The sequence below is a fragment of the Pygoscelis adeliae genome, unplaced genomic scaffold, assembly GCF_000699105.1.
Source record: "Pygoscelis adeliae isolate BGI_AS28 unplaced genomic scaffold, ASM69910v1 Scaffold27, whole genome shotgun sequence".
NCBI lineage: Eukaryota > Metazoa > Chordata > Aves > Sphenisciformes > Spheniscidae > Pygoscelis > Pygoscelis adeliae.
In genome coordinates, this window is record NW_008825410.1 from 4772581 (window position 1) to 4792957 (window position 20377).

At 35.8% G+C, this 20377-nt stretch overlaps 1 protein-coding gene across 1 annotated transcript in view; it reads left to right on the forward strand.

The window, feature by feature from the left end:
- Positions 1 to 20377, forward strand: part of ABCB1 (ATP-binding cassette, sub-family B (MDR/TAP), member 1) — a 49683-nt gene that overhangs the window by 18637 nt on the left and 10669 nt on the right. The window contains exons 14-23 of the mRNA XM_009330539.1: positions 351 to 521; positions 2944 to 3105; positions 4709 to 4891; positions 5698 to 5844; positions 6172 to 6276; positions 8234 to 8311; positions 9763 to 9846; positions 10820 to 11023; positions 16891 to 16991; positions 18793 to 18933. Coding sequence (XP_009328814.1) covers positions 351 to 521; positions 2944 to 3105; positions 4709 to 4891; positions 5698 to 5844; positions 6172 to 6276; positions 8234 to 8311; positions 9763 to 9846; positions 10820 to 11023; positions 16891 to 16991; positions 18793 to 18933 — 1376 coding nt within the window. The remainder of the gene's footprint in view (positions 1 to 350; positions 522 to 2943; positions 3106 to 4708; positions 4892 to 5697; positions 5845 to 6171; positions 6277 to 8233; positions 8312 to 9762; positions 9847 to 10819; positions 11024 to 16890; positions 16992 to 18792; positions 18934 to 20377) is intronic.

The following is a 20377-nucleotide window of genomic DNA, read 5'->3' on the forward strand; positions in this document are numbered from 1 at the left end:
CTTCTTGTGCCAAATAGTTCCTTCGAAGGGATTCTTGTAAACAGAGGAAGCTATCCCTGGAGCTGTGAATAAGCAGAGTTGTGCAGAGCTTCCTCATAACTTTTGAGAATAATGTTAATTTTAAATCTTTAGGTCATGACTTGGTGGGCATTTGAAGAACTGTGAGAATTCCAGGGACACAAATGATTAGGCAGGTATATCCAAGTGGGTGTTATCCTGTAGTGTTTTAGAGGAAGGAGAAGATGGTGCTGGGGTTACTAACACTGATGTGCCTTTTCTTTATGCTGCCTTTCTTTGGTGAAAGGACTGTGTCACTGAGTGTTTTGGAAACATGTATGGTTGTCTTGTAGAAGTTTGAAACCGTGGTTGGAGAAAGAGGGGCACAGCTGAGTGGAGGCCAGAAGCAGAGAATAGCAATTGCCCGAGCTCTGGTTCGCAATCCTAAAATTCTTCTGCTTGATGAGGCAACGTCAGCTTTGGATACTGAGAGTGAATCAGTTGTGCAGGCAGCACTGGACAAGGTCAGTAGTGTTCTAAAATGAAGCAGGTAAGCAGGAGGCTAATATTTACTTTTTTCCCAGACATTTATTGAAAGAGCTGCAAGAAAGAGAGACCCTTAAAACACAAAAGGTAAACTTGGATTTGGCAAATATTCTCTGTACAGGGAATTTTTGAGATTCTGCAGGTATTACACAGAGGAATCTTGTTTCCAGTGGGAAGATAGAATTATATTTTCTGCATTATTAAGCTTAAATCAACGTTTTCTTGGTGTAAATACCACCCCCTGCGATTATCTGTCTTACTGACATGCACATTGTTGTCAGTTACCTACTTAATTAACTTGTGTTGAAGCCTAACAGACAAGATAAGCGCTACCAGCATGTCATAAGTGATTGTAGCAGTGACTTGGCAGGAAACACTCCAAGGAAACATTTGCTTCAGTTAACATGAATACTTCTAGGTGCTTGTTTTGTTCTTAACGTAGAGCTGTCTCACTCAGGGACAGCTGATCCCTGGTGCAACTCAGGAGTCTCTATATTCATACTGGGGCTGTACCCCCAAATGGTATTCTGAATTTACTCAGTCAGATTCTGCTGGAATACTGTAATGCTTCCCACTGCTGTTGGATAGAGAAAGACAGTTTGAGGAGAATTATTAATGGAAATACATTTAATAGAGAAGTTATTTGTCTAGCTTTTCTTGGTCACGTCATCTTATAAATTTGGATCCTCATAAACCTTTGCGGAAGACCTAGGGGCTCACAGAATCATAGAATGGTTTGGGTTGGAAGGGACCTTTAAAGATCATCTGGTTCCAACCCCCCTGCCATGGGCAGGGACATCTTTCACTAGATCAGGTTGCTCAAAGCCCTGTCCAACCTGACTTTGAACACTTCCAATGATGGAGAATTCACAACTTCTCTGGGCAACCTGTTCCAGTGCCTCACCACCCTTATTGTAAAAAATTTCTTCCTTGTATCCAATCTAAATCTACCCTCTTTGAGTTTAAAACCATTGTCCCTTGTCCTGTCACTACAGGCCCTGGTAAAAAGTCTCTCTCCACCTATGCTATAAGCTCCCTTTATATACTGAAATGCCACAATAAGGTGTCCCCAAAGCCTTCTCTTCTCCAGGCTGAACAACCCCAACTCTCTTAGGCTTTCTTCATGGGAGAGGTTTTTCAGCCCTCTGAGCATTTTTGTGGCCCTCCTCAGGACCTGCTCTAACAGGTCCATGTCTTTCTTGTACTGGGGACTCCAGAGCTGAACACAGTACTCCAGTGGGGTCTCACGATAGGAGAGTAGAGGGGGAGGATCACCTTCCTCGACCTGCTGGCCGTGCTTCTTTTTATGAAGCCCAGGATACGATTGCCTTTCTGGTCTGCAAGTGCACATTGGTGGCTCATGTCCAATTTTTCATCCACCAGTATTCCCAAGCCCTTCTCTGTAGGGCTGCTCTCAATCCACTCACCCCCCTGTCTGTAGTGATATTGAGGATTGTCCTGACCCAGGTGCAGGGCCTCACACTTGGCCTTGTTGAACTTCATGAGGTTCACATGGGCCCACTCCTCAAGCTTGTCCAGGTCCCTCTGGATGCCATCCCTTCCCTCAAGCGAATCAATTGCACCTCTCAGCTTGGTGTCATCCACAAACTTGCTGAGGGTGTGCTCAATCCCATTTATCTATGTCAATGATGATGATATTAAATAGTATGGGTCCCAGTATGGACCCTTGTGGGACATCACTGAAGATGAACTCCATCCAGGTTCCAACAAAATTCCACTGCTTGGGATCATTACTTTGATTATTTAAACTTCTAGTTGCTTGATCATTTTAATACAGCCTGGTAATTAAAATGGCAAGCTGTGACATTTGATAAATTATGTGTGATAGGCTTATAAATATCAAAGATAGGTAGTTAGTTGAAATGTATTTCACATTAAATTGTAGAGAAATTTATTTTCAGTGAAACTACTTGAGTTGGCAATGACTTAGAGCTTAAAACCCTGAAATTTTTTAAAAGTCAGTGTGAAACATTTTCTAATGTGTCTGAGTGTAAATTACCCTTCACAGATTTTAAGGTTTAAATGAACAACTATGGACTTAAATAGAAAAACTTTTAGCATTTCTAAAATTTTAAGATTTATAACATGGTAACATTCTAAAATTTTATATATTGAGAATTTTGTTTAGATATTTGTGATCAAAATTTGATGTTTTTATGTGCCACAGTGAATGATGGTCTCTAATATTAATTTTCAAGCTAAAGATTGTATTTCTGTTTTAAGGTACTCATTGAAAACTGTTTTTTACTTTTTTTTTTAAGTTATATTTTTCTGTGAACCATTTTAATGTTTCCCTTAGGTCTTATTCAACTCTAATATGAAGATGAACAATTTTTGAATATACTTAGAAATATTCATATTAAATATTGTTATTTATAGGCAAGGAAAGGACGTACCACGGTTGTAGTAGCTCATCGACTGTCAACAGTCCGAAATGCAGATCTTATAGCTGTGTTTGAAGGTGGAGTTATCACAGAACAAGGGAATCATTTTAAATTGCTTGAGAGAAAGGGAATCTACTACAAACTCGTTAACATGCAGGTACTTTTTTCTCGCTAACTGTTGCCTCATTTTCTTTTTTGTATTCCATGCCCATAGTTATTGTATACTATCAGAAGTATGGGAAATTCTGCAGCATATTTTGTTAATAGCAAAAAAATATGTACTTCGAAAGGAGAGCAGTAATTTGAGAGAGAAGACTACTCTCTCAGATCTAGTTTTGATACCAGACCTATTTAAACTCAGGATAGTACATTTTTAATCCTCTAGGAGTTTAAACTTAAAAGATTATTTTATGTTTTCCTTTTATGCAGTTAATGTAGAGCAGATGACTACGGTAGTTTGCTATTCCATTGCTTGTTCTTAGCCTATGATAAAAGGTAAAATATAGTAGCTGATACTGGAGGAATAGAGCATGCATATTTTAAGCTGTTTAGTTATAATCCTTCATACTGAATTTATTTCTAAAGAAAAAAAATGTGGAGGAATAGGAGAAAAAGAAAAATAATCCAGCTATGCTGAGTGCAAAAATATGTACACATTTAAAGTTACGTAGCCAGAAACAAAGAGATTGGAAATTAATATAAATATCAGAAACATATTAGTTATTAAGTGAAGAACAAAATACTTTGGTACATCCCAATGTCCCATGTGACAGTCAGGTTATAGCTGAGCTTCACTGTAGCCTCCCGTGTCACTTGTGTTTTGCTGCATAACCACCACATGCATTAAAGAAACTGAAACTGCTATCTCAGTATGTCAGGCTGAAAAGAGTAAACTAGGCCAATTAAAACATTTCTTCATAAAGTAACTATAAGAATGCGTTTGGTCACCTTAGATTCTAGGTAACTTTGTATTCAAGCAAATGTGGTAATGGGAAAAATTAGGAAATATAAAACGGAAAGAAAATTAAAAATAACAGAAAATAAAAAATGGAAAGAAAGCAAAAAAAGTTCTTTTTATTAGTAGTACAAAAAGCAATAAGAAAGAAAAACTTTCTGGAAAAAAAGAAATACAAGTTGAAGGCAACTTTGAATCCAGTTGCTATTAAATATCTCAGTGGTGGGTAGATATTTATTTATTCTGTCAAAGAGACTGGCAAAACTACCATCAAAAGTAGGGCTCTTTCCCAGATTGTTCAGATTTTTCAGTCAAAAATCTCTTTTTGACCTGTTCCATCCTGAACTTCCTTATTACATTTAAAGTCAAGAATCCTTAAGAGTGTTCTGCATTAGAGGGGTAATTTTTCTCACTTCATGAATAAACAGTGTGTCCACTGAGAACTCATTCAAAAAGATCCCAAGATGAGTGCAAATGGTTTACACTCAATTTAAAACTCTGTTAGGAGTTAATTCATAAAAAAAGAGCTGCTACTTCCACTCCCCTGCCCTCCACTTAGTATAAGTATTATCTTGAGAGGTGGGATACTCTTATATATGAATCAAGCTCTGAAGATAGAGATCTACTCAAATATTATACATATTTTCATATCTGTATAATAATATAAGCATTTTCATATCCTCATATCTCTTTCCACTGAAACAATCAAAGTTACTTTTACTTTGATTACCTCATAATTTTGAAAGTTCAAAGTAAAGTAATATATGCATAACTAATCTTTGCATCATGTTCTTCCCTCTTTTAGGCAATAGAAGCTGAAATTCCATCATCAGAAAAAGGTGAGAATGCACTTAGTGTAAAAAAAAGTGAATCTGAAACAGAATTTGAAGAATCCCTAACTAAAGGATTGAGAAGACGATCAACTCGGAGAAACATGAAAAAGCCAGGAGCACAAAATTATGATCCTGATGAGAAAACTAGTTCACCTGTAAGTATCTTTGCAGAGCTGTTAGTGAATTTTGATTCCTTTCAACAAAATATGTTAAAATGAAATTCATTCTCTTGCTCTACAAAGGTACAAGAAGGAGGCATTTGATAGGGGTGAAAAAAACATGAGAATTTTCTAATTCTAAATAGCCTTTGACTGATAATATTCATAACTTGTTTTGTTATTCTCACCATTAATGATTATACAAATAAAATGGGACTTTAAAAGTCTATAACAGAATGAGTTTATTCTTGAAAATCAATTTGCTGTAAAAGAAATACACTTACATATATTTGCAGACCATACGGACATAGTCTATACATGTTAAACATTCATTTTTGGATCAGAAACAGAACATTTGGCCCCACATACAACTCCTACAACAAATCTTACCAATAAGCCATACAACAAATATGATTGCATTCATATTTGCTGCAAATACTTTGCTGTTATAACTTGCTTAATGAACAATTACTTGAATTAATCTAGTCATGGATTGCACACAAGATGCCCAGAATGAATAGTTCAGTCACCATTGACTAATACCAAGAGTATTGATCAATGAAAATTATATAGATAAACTAAAAAATGATGACAAGAGCTGTAGATCTGTTCTAACAGCTTTCTTTCTTGTGTTAAAATAATAAAAAGAAATGTACAATCAGTTAATTATTCATGTTATTAAAAAGTATACATTTTGACTTCCCCTGAGTAGATTCTGGGAGTAGGAAATTGACTATTAATCTTTTTCTCCATATTTCTCCAAATACATACATGTTTGCCCTAACAGAATTCCCATTTTTTAGGATGAAGAATTAGCTCCAGCTTCATTTCTGAAAATTATGAAGTTGAACAAAACTGAATGGCCATACTTTGTAGTTGGAACTTTATGTGCAATCATCAATGGATCTTTACAACCTGCATTTGCAATCATATTTTCAGAAATTATAGGGGTAAGTTTGAATAAAATATGCAAAAAACTATAAAGCCCAAAAAAATTATTTCTAATAAAACCAGGTCTTAAACAATCACTGCATAATGAAGCTGAGGAGTGGATGAAGCGCTATTACAAAAATCTGAAGAATTATGAGAGATTTACAAAGTCCTAAAAATCTTGCTACAACCTGAAATTTACTTGTTATACCTATAATCATATGTGACATACACTCATATTTGATATGAATGCAAATGACTACCAAACATAGTTATTGAGACATATGGGAGTATTTTAGATTATTAGTTGATTAAAAAAAAATGTTGTTTTAAATATTATTTTATAGGTTTTTTCAGAAACTGACAAGACCATTTTAAGAGAAAAGAGCAACTTATATTCAGTGCTGTTTTTAGTACTTGGGATCATTTCCTTTTTTACTTTCTTTTTTCAGGTATGTTTTATTATTTTAGCTTTATTATAATTGTTCATCATGTTTTAGAAACCAGATCTGAAATATACTAAAAATTTGTATCTTCTTAATACATGTCTCCAACTCAAACCAGAACCCGCATTTATGGTTCTAGATGTGCCTTGTGCTGAATTGAATTTTTTTTTACCTAGACCTTCTCATGTGTTAGAGACCTTCCAACCTGTTCCAACCTCTTAACTTCAGAACGTCCCTTCTTCTTCAGCAGTCAAACACATCTCAGCATGAAACTCTGGATTCTCTCACTCCTTTTTCCATTGCCATCTAACGGCCAGCCCCTCCAGCCTTCACACTATACCACTCCCTTCTCACCCTCAAGCCCTCCTATTTGAATCTGTTAGTAATTGCAAATCTACCAATCTCCTGCCTTGGCTCTCCAATTTTTTACTCCCCTAACCCCTTCCCCATTCAAGTCTTATCTTATGTGAACCGCCCCAAAAATTCCCAGGCCCAGTTCCTCAAGTAACACCCATCATGCTGATATTCAGCTCCTCCTGCTTAAATACTAATTGTCGAACAGTAATACCCCATCCCCTGTTCACACTGATCTCTATAGCCATCTCAACTTTTAAAAAAAAGGTATTTTAACTTTACCCTAATTCTTGTATGTATCTAACTGCTACAACAGTGCCACAGTACAAAAAAAAAAAAAAAGGTAGTAATCATACAGGTGCAAACTTTGGCCTTTAAATATTTTCATATATAGTCTGGTTTATAATTTCTGAATATGTTTGTGTAGTTTTATCCACTAAATGAGCCTACACAGTGAAAGAATGGAGTGCACTTGGGACAGCAGCATAAACAGTCTCTTACAAAAACCTCATTTTTTTTTATGGAATTGTCTTGCTGCACATGCATGCAAGAAGGCCTTGAGTATAGAAGACTGAGCTGTAGAAGGCTATGACAGGTTTGCTCAATTTATAAATGTTCAGATAATGTTTTAAATATGAGTGGGAAGAGTTCATTGAGATATAACACCCCCAAATGGGTGAGAATGAAAAAAATTTAAAATATTCTTATAATCTCTTTATGTAGCGTCCATTCTCTGATGTTCTTTTGTGATTTTTTCTAAGTCACATACTTGTGCAAATTTACTGACAGTGTAGGAGCACAGCAAAGATAATGATCAAAGTTAACTGAGAAATATTTGCTGATTGGAATATGCCATAATAATTTTTCTTAGTATCGCATAGTGCAGTTGCATCTGTGGTTTGTATTTTAAGAGTATTCAATTTCACAAATGTAGATTCCAAACAATTAATATTTGTAATCACATAAAGGTGGTAGTGAGCTAAACAAAGCTAATTATAAACACTGATGTCATACTAAAACGTAGGAAGAATGTATCTTCCCAAAATTCTAAACACAATATTCCTTTCTGTAACTTGTTAAATTGATTCATCTATCTGGCTAAAAATATGTTCAATTCATTATAAAACAACATATATGTATTCCTAGATAGCTATGTCAGTTTGTGTTAGGATCCCAGGGAAGAAGTCTTAATTCCATTGGAGTCAATGGATTTTTGCATTTGACTTCAATGAACGCAGATTGCCTTATGAAGTCTTTAACCTAAAACAAGTAGCCTAAAAGCCACTTGTTTAAATCTGACTTAGGCCAACTCAGATAAAAAGGATGTCAAAGGGTTGATTAGTGATCTTTTCCTTGAAGCATGCTGGTGAAGCAGTGCTAGGAAATATTGCTATGCTCTATATATTTTTTTGAGAAATAATATTTGAATGTCTGTACTGTGACTCTACTAGAATTTATGAATATTAAACCTGTATTTACATTTGCTTTGTGCAATCAGGACTGCAATATTTTGTACTTTGACATTGTAGAGACAAGGTATCTAAAATATTTATTGAATAAACACAGAAAATGTAATAGTATGCTAAGCATTGTGCCTTTTCTCAAATAGGGTTTCACATTTGGCAAAGCTGGAGAAATTCTTACAATGAGGCTTCGATTGATGGCATTTAAAGCAATGCTTAGACAGGTAAAGATAATAAATATTTTTATTTCCAGGGTTTTAAAAATAATTGCTTGTATAGATATCATAAAATAACTGTATTCTACATTATTCTATCATATTATGACTTGTCTACAGAGAATATTCTTTAAATCAGTCTAGAAACCAATTTGGTTAGTTACATGTGGTTAAGCAAAGTATCCTTAGAGGGAAAGTCTTAAATCAATACAAGTACAAGAGCTTTTTATGTACTCCTTGCAAGGACTTAGATTTACAGCCAAGTTACTATGGCCTGGCAAGTTGATGTGCACCAGCAGTATCCCATTACATGTTCATTTGCCTGCTTTGCTTTCTTGGTGCCCTTTCTCCCCTAAAGAAATTCAGTGCAATGCAGCTTACATTGTAACTCTTACTTCAAATGTCTGATTTAAATTGTAATATGTACAGATATGTTTTTATTTATTTATTGAAGGTCTCTTTCAAAGAGTTCCCAAATCTATAATTGTTGTTCATTAATAGAATAGTGAGACTGTATACTTAAATCTGAAGCCACTTTCAGAGAATTAAAATAGAAATATAGTGTTTTTAAGTAATTCATGTCATTATCTAAATGGGCCTTAATCTTGCATGATTTCAGGATCAGTACTTTAGATTTTCAAATATACAATATAATATTTCTGGGGTTTTATGTCTTGCACATAAAGCTACATGTAGACACAGAATTTGATTCATGTGAACATGACCATTTGTAATGCGGACAGAAAGCTGTTGTAGTCTGAAAAACTACATGATTTATAGATCAGCCTCACTGAAAACCTAATGAAAGAGCAATTTTACAATTGAATCTTGAGGTCACAAATGCCGGTACTACACCACCAGGTCTTCATTCAATGCATATTACACATGAAAGTTTAAATCAGATATTAGGTCACATGGTGAATAAACTAAAAACTGTATACCTGACCCCAACAATTGACTTTGATCAGATAGACCAGTTTCGTTTGTTTTTTTTTTTTTTTTATCTCATAGCTGCCAAATAAGACTCTTCGATCTGGGGAGAAAAAAAGCAATGAACTGGGAGTTTTTACCTTGAAAATGCTTTACACTTAATTCATCCCCAAACAGCTTTGCAATTGTGAAGAAGTGTGACTGAAGAGTCATCTCCTCCAAGGAGATGCAGATTCAGCAGCGGTGTGGGGAGGGTAGATTTTGGTTTGGGGAATCCCCCAGGCTGCTCTCCTTCCTTCTCAGCAGTGACAGTGTACATGTCAGATCATCCACAAGCATACACTTTTTTCTAAAAATATTCATGGTGCAATGAAGGAATTAGACTTAATTAAATATGCAGAACTAATGCACTGCCACATACACAGTCTTCTGACACTGAACTCAGTTATATTAGGTAGACCTCAGTTTTACTTTGTGCTTTATATGAAATGTCCAAAAACTGGTCCTAAGAAAAATGTTTCTTGTTGTAGGACATGGGCTGGTTTGATAATTCTACAAATAGCACTGGAGCATTAACTACAAGACTTGCTAATGATGCCTCACAAGTGAAAGGAGTAAGTAAAATTTTGTTTTGGAATTTTTCATATTTGGTTTAGTATGTAGTAAAGTTGCAGCTTGGATTTGGCTGGTTGGATAACAGTCTTGACTTTGACAACTAAAATTTACTATAAAACAATAGCTGGTATAGAATGCACTGACGTGTTTTATAACAATGATGGTAATATGTTTACAAAAGGATTTCCAAGTAAACCTTTTTTTAAGTTTACTACCGCACTCTATTGTGATCTTCATTATTAAACAAATTCATTGGGAATCTCTTTATCTAAGAAGTCTGTTTAGAGATATCTTATTTACCTAAAGGTATGTATCTAAATTTGTTCAGTTTATGACCTCCTACTATTTTTTTGATCGTTCATATTCCTTATATGAAAAAAACTAGACATAGTAGCAATAGACTTCCTTTTCCTTGTTACTTTTTGGAGATTCTTTAGAAGTAATTTGTGGACTTTCAGGGGTCTGTACTATTAGGCTAAAGAGCACTGAATGTAATTATTCGTGTATGCTTACTTAAATTTTTACTGCTACATGAAATTATGTGCTTTTTTTCTGAACTGAGGAATTCTGTAGTATCTCTGGCTTTATAAGTTAAACATTTAATTTTCTTCTTCATTGGGCTCCATGTGATGACTTATAAAGCTAGCTGCATGATCTACAAAATGTGACAGATTTTAATGTTTAGCTGTAAATGTAAATATGTGATATGCTTGAAGTCTGTTCAGCTTCAAGAGCAGAATTTAGAAATTGCAGTGCAAATTTAAGTAATCAGAATATGGGGAGAGAAGAGTTAAATATAATCTAGATAATTTTTTACAAAATCATTTAAGAAACTCCCATTTTGAAAAATAGCAAAACAGAGTTAAGACTTTCTAAATAGTGTTTTGAGAATCAGGAATATTATAGGTGAAAATGCTTTCCTTATTTAAGATGCAGTTACTTTAGCAAGAAATGTCTTTTTTCTTCCTCCAGGCAACTGGTATCAGGCTGGCATTAATTGCCCAAAACATAGCTAACCTGGGGACTGGAATTATTATATCATTAATTTATGGCTGGCAGCTGACCCTGCTACTTTTAGCTGTTGTGCCAATCATTGCAGTGGCAGGAATGATTGAAATGAAAATGTTGGCTGGGCATGCTAAAAAAGATAAAGAAGAGCTGGAAGCTGCAGGAAAGGTGGGTCTAGAGAAGTTTATCTATTTCATTGTAATGTATAAAGTCACGTTTACCAAAGCATTGTTGATGGATGTATTACTTCCAAATACAGAAAATATCATAATATTTAACTTCCAGAGACAGCTAGACTCTATGTAGTTACACTAGTAGACCTACAGAGCATAACACCTCTTCAGTAATAATTGAAGACTTATGTTATTAACTGATATTTATTTTTATAATTGATAAACCCCAGAATGTGCTAAGCACTATTCAGGCACATTCTTTTCTCCTTCCCGTTCTGATCATCTCTATTTTCCTTATTTTGCAACCCTCTTCATTTTGTCATTATCTTTTTTCTTTTCTGCATACCTTTTTGGCATGTCACCTGTCTTACGTATATTATACTGCTCTTCTTTTTTTCTCTTTCATCTTATTAATGTTTGCAGGGGTAATATGTATATATCCACTGGGTTCGGAGTCTGTTTGCCACTCCTTTATTTCTTGAGTGGAAGAGAAAGATGAGAACTGAAAAGCGAGCAGGCTAGACTCTTCTTTAAGAAATTATATGAGAGCATTTAATGTCACTTCATTCCAAAAATCCTTTTGGGACAGAACAACTATTTCATCACTTCCCAGATATTGCTTTCTTCAAGGTAAAACTTTTCTAAAATCCCTTCCTATGTTCTACTGTTTTTAAAAGTTGTTGAGAAGAAAATCATTTATCTAAGGCCATGCACATAAGGAATGGTATTAATCTTCAGATTTGGTGCTTAAATGTATATGTCTGCATATGTGCTAGCGGTCTAATGTCCCCTTATAGTTATTGGAGATGCCGTAGTGTCTGGGTGGCCTCCAGCTGCCATTTCAGAAGGGTATGGGTCTACTCTATGTTCTATGTCGTATCTGCTGTGCCTTACCCAAATGTTTTGAGTATCCTAGAGCATGTCCAATGGCACAAGCCACCTGCATGTGGACAACTGAATTAGAGTCCTTCCCACTCCAGTCAACGATCCTGGAGAAAGAGACTAGGTAGGCACATAGTGCCTAGGCAGCTGAATTGCTTTCTAGTTCTGTTGAATAGGTATCCATTGACTACACTGGTAGCTTAGACACCTAAATTCAGGTGTCTTAATCTGGATCTGACACACACACACACCCCCCAGTAAATCCTATTTACTAAATGGGTTTTATTTCCTTCCATCATGTCTGTAGATAAAGTTGCTGAAAAACATTTTTGTCCCTCCAAGTGCACAGGAAATTCTGTGTAATGATCTTTCCATGGGCTTTTTCGTACAAGCCAAAGGATGCATTTCTTTTCCTTTCAACTGACTACATTTCTTCTGCTGCTTCTTTCTAATGGCGGAACATTTGTTTCATATTGTTTTGTTGTAAGATATGACAGAAAAAAATTGACAATTCTTGGAATAGGCACTAGAGATTTTCTTAATGCAGGGGATTGTGAAGAATTAGCACAGGTGTTACAAAAATTTATGATTTTTTTGCAAAGCTTGAGAAAATACTTTCTTTTCTTAGCAATGTATGAGTTTCCCCTTTCAAGGCCACCTAAGCAAGCACTAGACTACAGGCATTTTATTCAATTACCAATTTTTTAAAAATCAGTTTTCTTCAGTGAGAATGGTGTTCTACATGGAAAATTTGCTTTCTGGAAAAGGTTGCTGAACTTACATTACTAACAAAAAAAAAAAGACTACTCCTTTGAGTATTGGTGAGACGATATAACTAAGAAGAATAAAATCTATTTCATTTCTTTATCATTAACTTTGTGTACTATGTTCAAATCAATGAGTTAGTCAATTATGTGCAAATTTTCAAACTGTGGCACAAGCATTACTGAGCCTATAAGATAATTATATCCCTATATTTTAGAATAAAGATAACAGTACCACAATTTAAAAATCTTTGGTAACAGTTCATGAAGAAAAATGCTTTCAGGTCTGTGGTTTAACTTAGATAAAAGTAGCTGAGTACGGAGGTTATTTGTTTTTCTGTTTTAAACTGTAAGCATTTGAACTGTATGGTGAATTGCCATAACTCTGGTGTCCTATAAGACATAATATACAGGATCACTTTTCAGAATAGAATTTCATTCTGTTCATAGAATCAGAATCATAGAATATCTCGCGTTGGAAGGGACCCATAAGGATCATCAAGTCCAATTCCCTACTCCTCACCGGACTACTTAAAACTAAACCATATGACTAAGAGCATTGTCCAGATGCTCCTTGAACTCTGACAGGCTTGGTGCCATGACAGCTTCCCTGGGGAGCCTGTTCCAGTGACCGACCACCCTCTCAGTGAAGAACCTTTTCCTAAAGTCCAATCTGAACTTCCCCCTACACAGCTTCATACCATTTCCTCGTGTCCTATCACTGGTCACCAGTGATCAGCACCTCCCCCTCCACTGCCCCCCTTGAGGAAGTTGTAGACTGCGATGAGGTCACCTATCAGCCTTCTCTAAGCTGAAGAAACCAAGTGACCTCAGCTGCTCCTCATAAGTCCTGCCCTTGAGATCTTTCACCATCTTGGTCACCCTCCTCTGGACACACTCTAATAGTTTGATGTCCTTCATATATTGAGGCACCCAAAAGTGCACACAGTACTCGAGGTGGGGCCGCACCATTGCATTTCTACAGTGGGACAATAACCTCCCTCGACCGCCTAGCTATGCTGTACTTGATGCACTCCAGGACATGGTTGGCCCTTTTGGCTGCCAGGGCACACTGTTGACTCGTATTCAATTTGCCATCAACATAAACCTCCAGATCTCTTTCTGTGGGGCTGCTCTCCAGTTTCTCATCCCCTAATTTGTATGTATAACCAAGATTACCCTGTCCCAGGTGCAGAATCTGGCACTTGCTCTTGTTAAATTTCATATGGTTGGTAATTGCCCAGCTCTCTAGTCTATCCAGATCTCTCTGTAAGGCATCTCTACCCTCAAGGGAGTCCACAGCTCCTCCTCATTTAGTAACTGTTGTGGTTTAACCCCAGCTGGCAACTAAGCACCACACAGCTGCTCACTCACTCCCCCACAGTGGGATGGGGGAGAGAATCAGAAGAGTAAAAGTGAGAAAACTTGTGGGTTGAGATAAAGACAGTTTAATAGGTAAAGCAAAAGCTGCATGCACAAGCAAAGCAAAACAAGGAATTCATTCACTACTTCCCATGGGCAGGCAGGTGTTCAGTCATCTCCAGGAAAGCAGGGCTCCATCATGCGTAACGGTTACTTGGGAAGACAAACACCACCACTCCAAACATACCCCGCTTCCTTCTTCTTCCCCCAGCTTTATTATGTTGAGCATGACGTCATATGGTATGGAATATCCCTTTGATCAATTGGGGTCAGCTGTCCCAGCCGTGTCCCTTCCCAATTTCTTGTGTACCCCCAGCCTGCTCACTGGTGGGGCGGTGTGAGAAGCAGGAAAGGCCTTGACTCTGTGTGAGCACTGCTCAGCAGTAACAAAAACATCCCTGTATCAATCAATCAACCCTGTTTTCAGCACAAATCCAAAACATTGCCCCATACTAGCTGCTATGAAGAAAATTAACTCTATCCCGGCAAAACCAGCACAATATCATCACCAAACTTACTTAGTGTACATTCTACTTCTAGTGTACTTACATTCTACTCCTGCATCCAGATCATTTATAACAACTTTAATGAGCACTGGCCCTAAAATTGAGCCCTGCAGAACCCCACTAGTGACTGACCACCAGCCTGATGTAACCCCATTTACTGTAACTCTTTGAGCATGACCCGTCAGCCAATTGTCCACCCAATGTATTATGGACTTGTCTAGCTGTGTGCTGGACATTTTGTCCAGACGGATAATGTGAGAGGCAGTATCAAAAGCTTTGCTAAAATAAAAAAACCCCACATCTACTGGCTTCCCTTGGTCAACTAGATGGGTGACCTTGTCATTAAAGGAAATTAAGTTAGTTAAACAGGACTTTCCCCTTGTGAACCCATGCTGGCTATGACCAATGACTGCATTATCTCTCAAGTGTTTTTCAATAACTCCCGGAATAACCTTCTCCATAATTTTGCCAGGCACTGAAGTGAGACTGACAGGCCTGTTGTAGTACAATAACTTATTAAAAGTGTTCATGCTTCTCCCTGAAGCTTCTGTCCTGCTTTTTGTGTAAAATAAATGCATATCTATTCTATGCTTTCTAAAATTAAAATATAAAATAATGTTAAGATTGAACTTTTATAAGTTTTAGGATGTCATAAAACATTGCCAGTCTCTTGGAAAAAAAAACCAAACCTCTCCCCAGGTTCAAATGTTTAGATGCAAAGAATCAGGGGACTCACCACACCTGTGGGGAAAACCCAAGCATAAATAGGAATTCAGTGCTGAAAAAACACCATCACTATGTAAAGCCCTTCTTTTATAATCTAAATTTGCATAAATATAAATATGCAAGCAGATGTACCTGATTTCTCACCTTTTTCTGGGCAGATGCCATCTGATGGTTAGCTTCAGATTTATACTTTGAGTTATCTACAGCACTGTGATCTTGTACCCCATGGCCAGTTCTGGTTATTAAGATGAAAAGTTCACTCATTCCTGAGTCTTTTGTCTAGGTATACTTTGCTTTGGTTATATTTTCCCTTCACCTTACTTTATGGTCTTTCTTAGACTAAAAGCATAAAGCATGAAATGTATATTTCAGCAAAATATCTTAAAGCCTTGAGGGTCTTTTGTAGACAAGGTCTACAAAAGTCTAGCTACATTACTGTTGGCATTGTCCATATTCATTTCCTGCTAATGTACATACAGTTCTCTGAGTTATAAACAGACTTATTACTGTGCATTTGTACTGTATCTGTGCTTATAAGCGAGCTCTCCTGCTAAATACCCATCCTTAGAAATGAGACTGGTCGGCAACTGAAGAGAGCCTAGATATGGGTGTTAAATACTATTTAAGATGCATTAGGAAATTGAAAACATCCATCCCTATGGGATTGTCAGGTATAATATAGTACATATGGGAATCCCTGCCCTCCCAGAGCAACAGCAGTTGAGGCCAGCTGGAATACCCAACATACCACACATATTGCACCAGAGGCAACATGTAGGTCATGGACTCAAGCCCAGTGTTTCAACCAGAGGTGAATAGAGGGGTGCAGCACTAGTTCCAGTGTCTAAAGAGGTGTGATTGTTCCAGGTGTCTTCTGTTGGCCATTTCTAAGTATCATCCTCTTCTACATGCATGGGGACTGAATTGACCATACAGGCTCCTAGCCTTACTGTGTGGTCATTGAGGAAGACTTTATGGGCACCTAAAAAGACTTAACAGACTACGTAAAAGCCTTGAATCAGTTGATCCCACGTAGGCGTGCATCTACTGCTTTCAAATGTTACTAGGTACCTTTGTGTATGCAAATGACTAAAGTCTAAAAAATCTGCAAGCTTAAAGAAGGTATTACTGATCAGATCAAATATTTACTGCCAAGATCTAAGCTATGCTCTAGGCACATAAGTAACCTGGACATTCTGATTATAGCCCAGACTCAGTGGACTGGAAGTTGAATGCTAAATTGCCATTTTTCTTATTGAATATCTTCTCCATAATTGTCACTGCTGTCTAATGGTTTTTCACTACTTATTTAGAGGACATTAAAGAGATCTTATCAGAAAATTCTGAGCATCATCAGAAAATCTCACTGTCATAAAAAGAAAAACGTAAAATGCTTACTTTTTATATCAAAGGCACATGATTTTAATAACAATTATAAAAAATATATAATTTTATATTATTTTTATATATATTTATTCCAGCAGACTCTTTTTATTAGTTTAGAATAAGGAATTGCAACATAATCTTAACTTTTGATTAAAACATTTGTCTTTCTATTGCAGATTGCCACAGAAGCCATAGAAAATATTAGAACTGTTGTTAGTTTGACCCAGGAAAGGAAATTTGAGTGGATGTACGGAGAACATTTGCAGGTACCATACAGGTACAATAAAAATAACTAAGCTAAAAAAAAATCTGTATTTAAATTATAGAATAAATTACAAATATTTACTTGGACTAGCATTGGGGGGTTTTGTTAGTGTTTATGATTTAATGTATAATTACCTCAGCATTAATGTAAGTATTTTGCATGTTTTTTCTTAAAAAATGCAACCACCAGCCAACATTTTTGTTCTTCGATTTAATTAATTTTCTGTGATAATATCGATATCTTCTATTGCAATGTCACTTGGTTTGGAAAAATGTTAATTTTAAGTGAACTTCGGAAGTCATCTAATTTAACCTCCCACCTGAAGTGTTTCAGATATTTAATTAAAAACTTTTTAATGTAAATTGAATATAGCATTAAGCCATTTTTGAAAGTATGAATAGGATTGAAAACATTTGAATTATTATTTATTGGTTTGTGACTGAAAAAAAGAAAGGAATATAAACCTGCCCAGACTAAATCAAAATTAAAAAGTTCTAATGTGAAAAACTAAAAAGATACTGTCAATTAAAGTTTTACTTGTTCTAGAATGAAATGTTTTATTTTCAGACATCCATGAGAAAAGTAAAGGAAATGACAACATATGTACACAGATATGATGGGAGAAAAGTAGGGGTGCTGCTAATACATCCACCATAATAACTGAGTGGTTAGAGCACAGTGTAGGATGTAAAAGATATTACTTCAGCTTTTTTCTCAGGCTGCTAGGTTTTGAGTCCATATCTCACAACTTGCAGGACAGTGCCTAACCATTCTCAGGGTTGACATGGATGGGATTGCTCCAAGACTTTCATCCTTAATGTTGTTCTGGTATAAATAAGAACTTACTGCCCCATGGGTCAATTTGTCTGAAAGAGATAGGACATGTGCTTTTCAGTTAATGTTTCAGTGCATGTTAAACCACTGATTAGGCAAAGAGTTTCTATTTTATAAAAATTGAGCTTAGGCCTTCTGTTATGCTGAATTACTGCACAAATCATCTGTGTAAGAGAGAAGTCACAACAGCCTCTTAATCAAAAAAATCCCACAATTGTGAATCTGGCTCCTCTTTGTTTTGGTTTGGGTTTTTTTCCAGAAGGAACCATACGGTTGTGACTTAGTAATAACATCAATAAAACTAAAGTATTTTCTCTCTTTTCTCTGGTATCATTCATAGTTACAGGAAATTTTCTCTCTGCCTTGCTTTTAGTTACAGGCACAGTTTTATCATCCAAAATCTAATTTCTGCATCATACGTGCAGGCTTAATCTTATTTGAGAGAGGAATTTTGACTGATTAAATTGAAAAGAAACAGATTCTCGAGTGTATAATATTGAACTGTTTAATATCTTTGTTATTTGGTTAACATAAAATTGCAAGTAAAGAAAAAATGACACAAAAATTTGGCTTTGGCTGAAGGTGAGCTAACAGTTCTGCTCTTTTTTTCCCTTATGTGATGCAGTAATACAATTTCAAAAGTGTTATTTACACCTTCAAAGTGGTAATCATGTACTGAACTGTAAAGTGTTTTAACACTCAAACTATGAAATGATAAGACAATAATTATACATAGCAGCTAAGGTCACCTTTTTCTTCACCCATATTCCAAGTTGTTCTTGGAAGTAAATAAAATTTTGGAAACAAAACTAACTTTCTCTTGGACACAGTCTAATAGGAGACAAGGAATTTTGTTGTTTAAGCATGAGTACACTTCCAATTCATAACAGTATCATCTGAAGTAAATTAATTGGTTTTTGCATACTAGGACTTAAGTATGATTGCACATTTTTATGAAAATATGCATTCTTCCTTACAGAAATTCGGTGAAGAAGGCACATATATTTGGATTTTGTTTTGCCCTTTCACAAGCAATGATGTTCTTTACCTATGCTGGCTGTTTCCGGTTTGGTGCCTATCTAGTGGTAAATGGACACATGAATTATAAAACTGTGTTTTTGTAAGTATCTCTTCTGCAATCTTTTTTCTGTCAGTCCGGACAAAGGTCTTTATTTACTGCTAGAGAGCTTATGAATCCATTGGGTAAGCTATGAGAAAACAGGCAAATTCTTCATCTGTACTTAAATATAATGAAAGAATATTACAAAGCAGATACTCTAGGTGACTACAGAGTCTGAGCTGTTCAGATAGGCCTGATTTTGGATTTCCTTTTGTGTAATTATTTGGGACTATTTTGTTTTCCAGAGGTTGAAACAGTATCCTACTTATGTCACCTCATTTATTCTCACCAATCTTATTGTTCCTGTAGCTGTGAGGTCCTCTGTATATTCTATAAAAAACATAGTTGTACCTGTTTATTGAAGCATAATAATATTGTATAAATCTTTTTAAGATAGGTCATCAGAATCTTTGTTATTTCTATGTCAGGTTTATTCATTGAAATTTGAAATCTTCTCTGAAATACATGTTAAATAATTGGAGAACGGGATTCTATAATGTATATGCTGTTCACTATAAGGGAGGGATAACTGAGTTGCTTTAAATGACATTCTGATAAGAAGCTTGTTCACTTAAATGAACCAATTTTGTGTGGGAAATGAAAGTATGAACCATGACTGTAAGAACAGTATGTGGAGTACTGTACATACCCATAGTCAAGTAGAGCATTTTATTTTTAATTTAGACGGGTATTGCAAATAGAATGTGATTCTAATTTGCAGTATTCTTAGAAGGTGTACCATTGCAATCTGAAATTATACAAGTAGTACAATTATTTGTCTCTAAGGGTACTTTATAAGCTTTTAAACTGTACAAAAATTAAAGGAATTATTCTGAAATTATAAATTATCCTTAGCTTCTTACTTTTACATTTTGGGTTTATAATCACGGTTTATCCAATCATTTACCATAATACCTAAGAGCCTCTATCATAACCAAAGCCCCATTCTTCTGGATCATGTATAAAATCAGAAGAAATATAATTTCTAATTTAGGAGGCAATAGCTCAATATAGGCCTATGGAAACAAGTATGAAAGGAATGAGATTCTACCAGTATGGATATCAGTGACCTCAATACCTAAGAAAGGCCAATTGTATCAAATTTTTGTTGGCAACTTGATTAAGGATAGTTAACACAGCTCATTTTGACTGGAAGATGTTGGAGAATGTCTGCATCCCATCTGCTAGCTTAACATCTCTAAACAGCTGGGGGAGTGGCTCAATTAGATTTGGAACGGATTATCTGACCTAAAACTGGAGAGCCCTTCTAGGCTGTTCAAATGCAGAATAAAACAGATTAGTTTATATAGCTCTGGATACAAAAGATAAAAAAAAAAAAAAAAAAATTTTACTTTGACGTAAAACAGGCTAAGTGGTCTCCTATATCATAGAATCATAGAATAGTTTGGGTTGGAAGGGACCTCTAAAGGTCATCTAGTCCAAC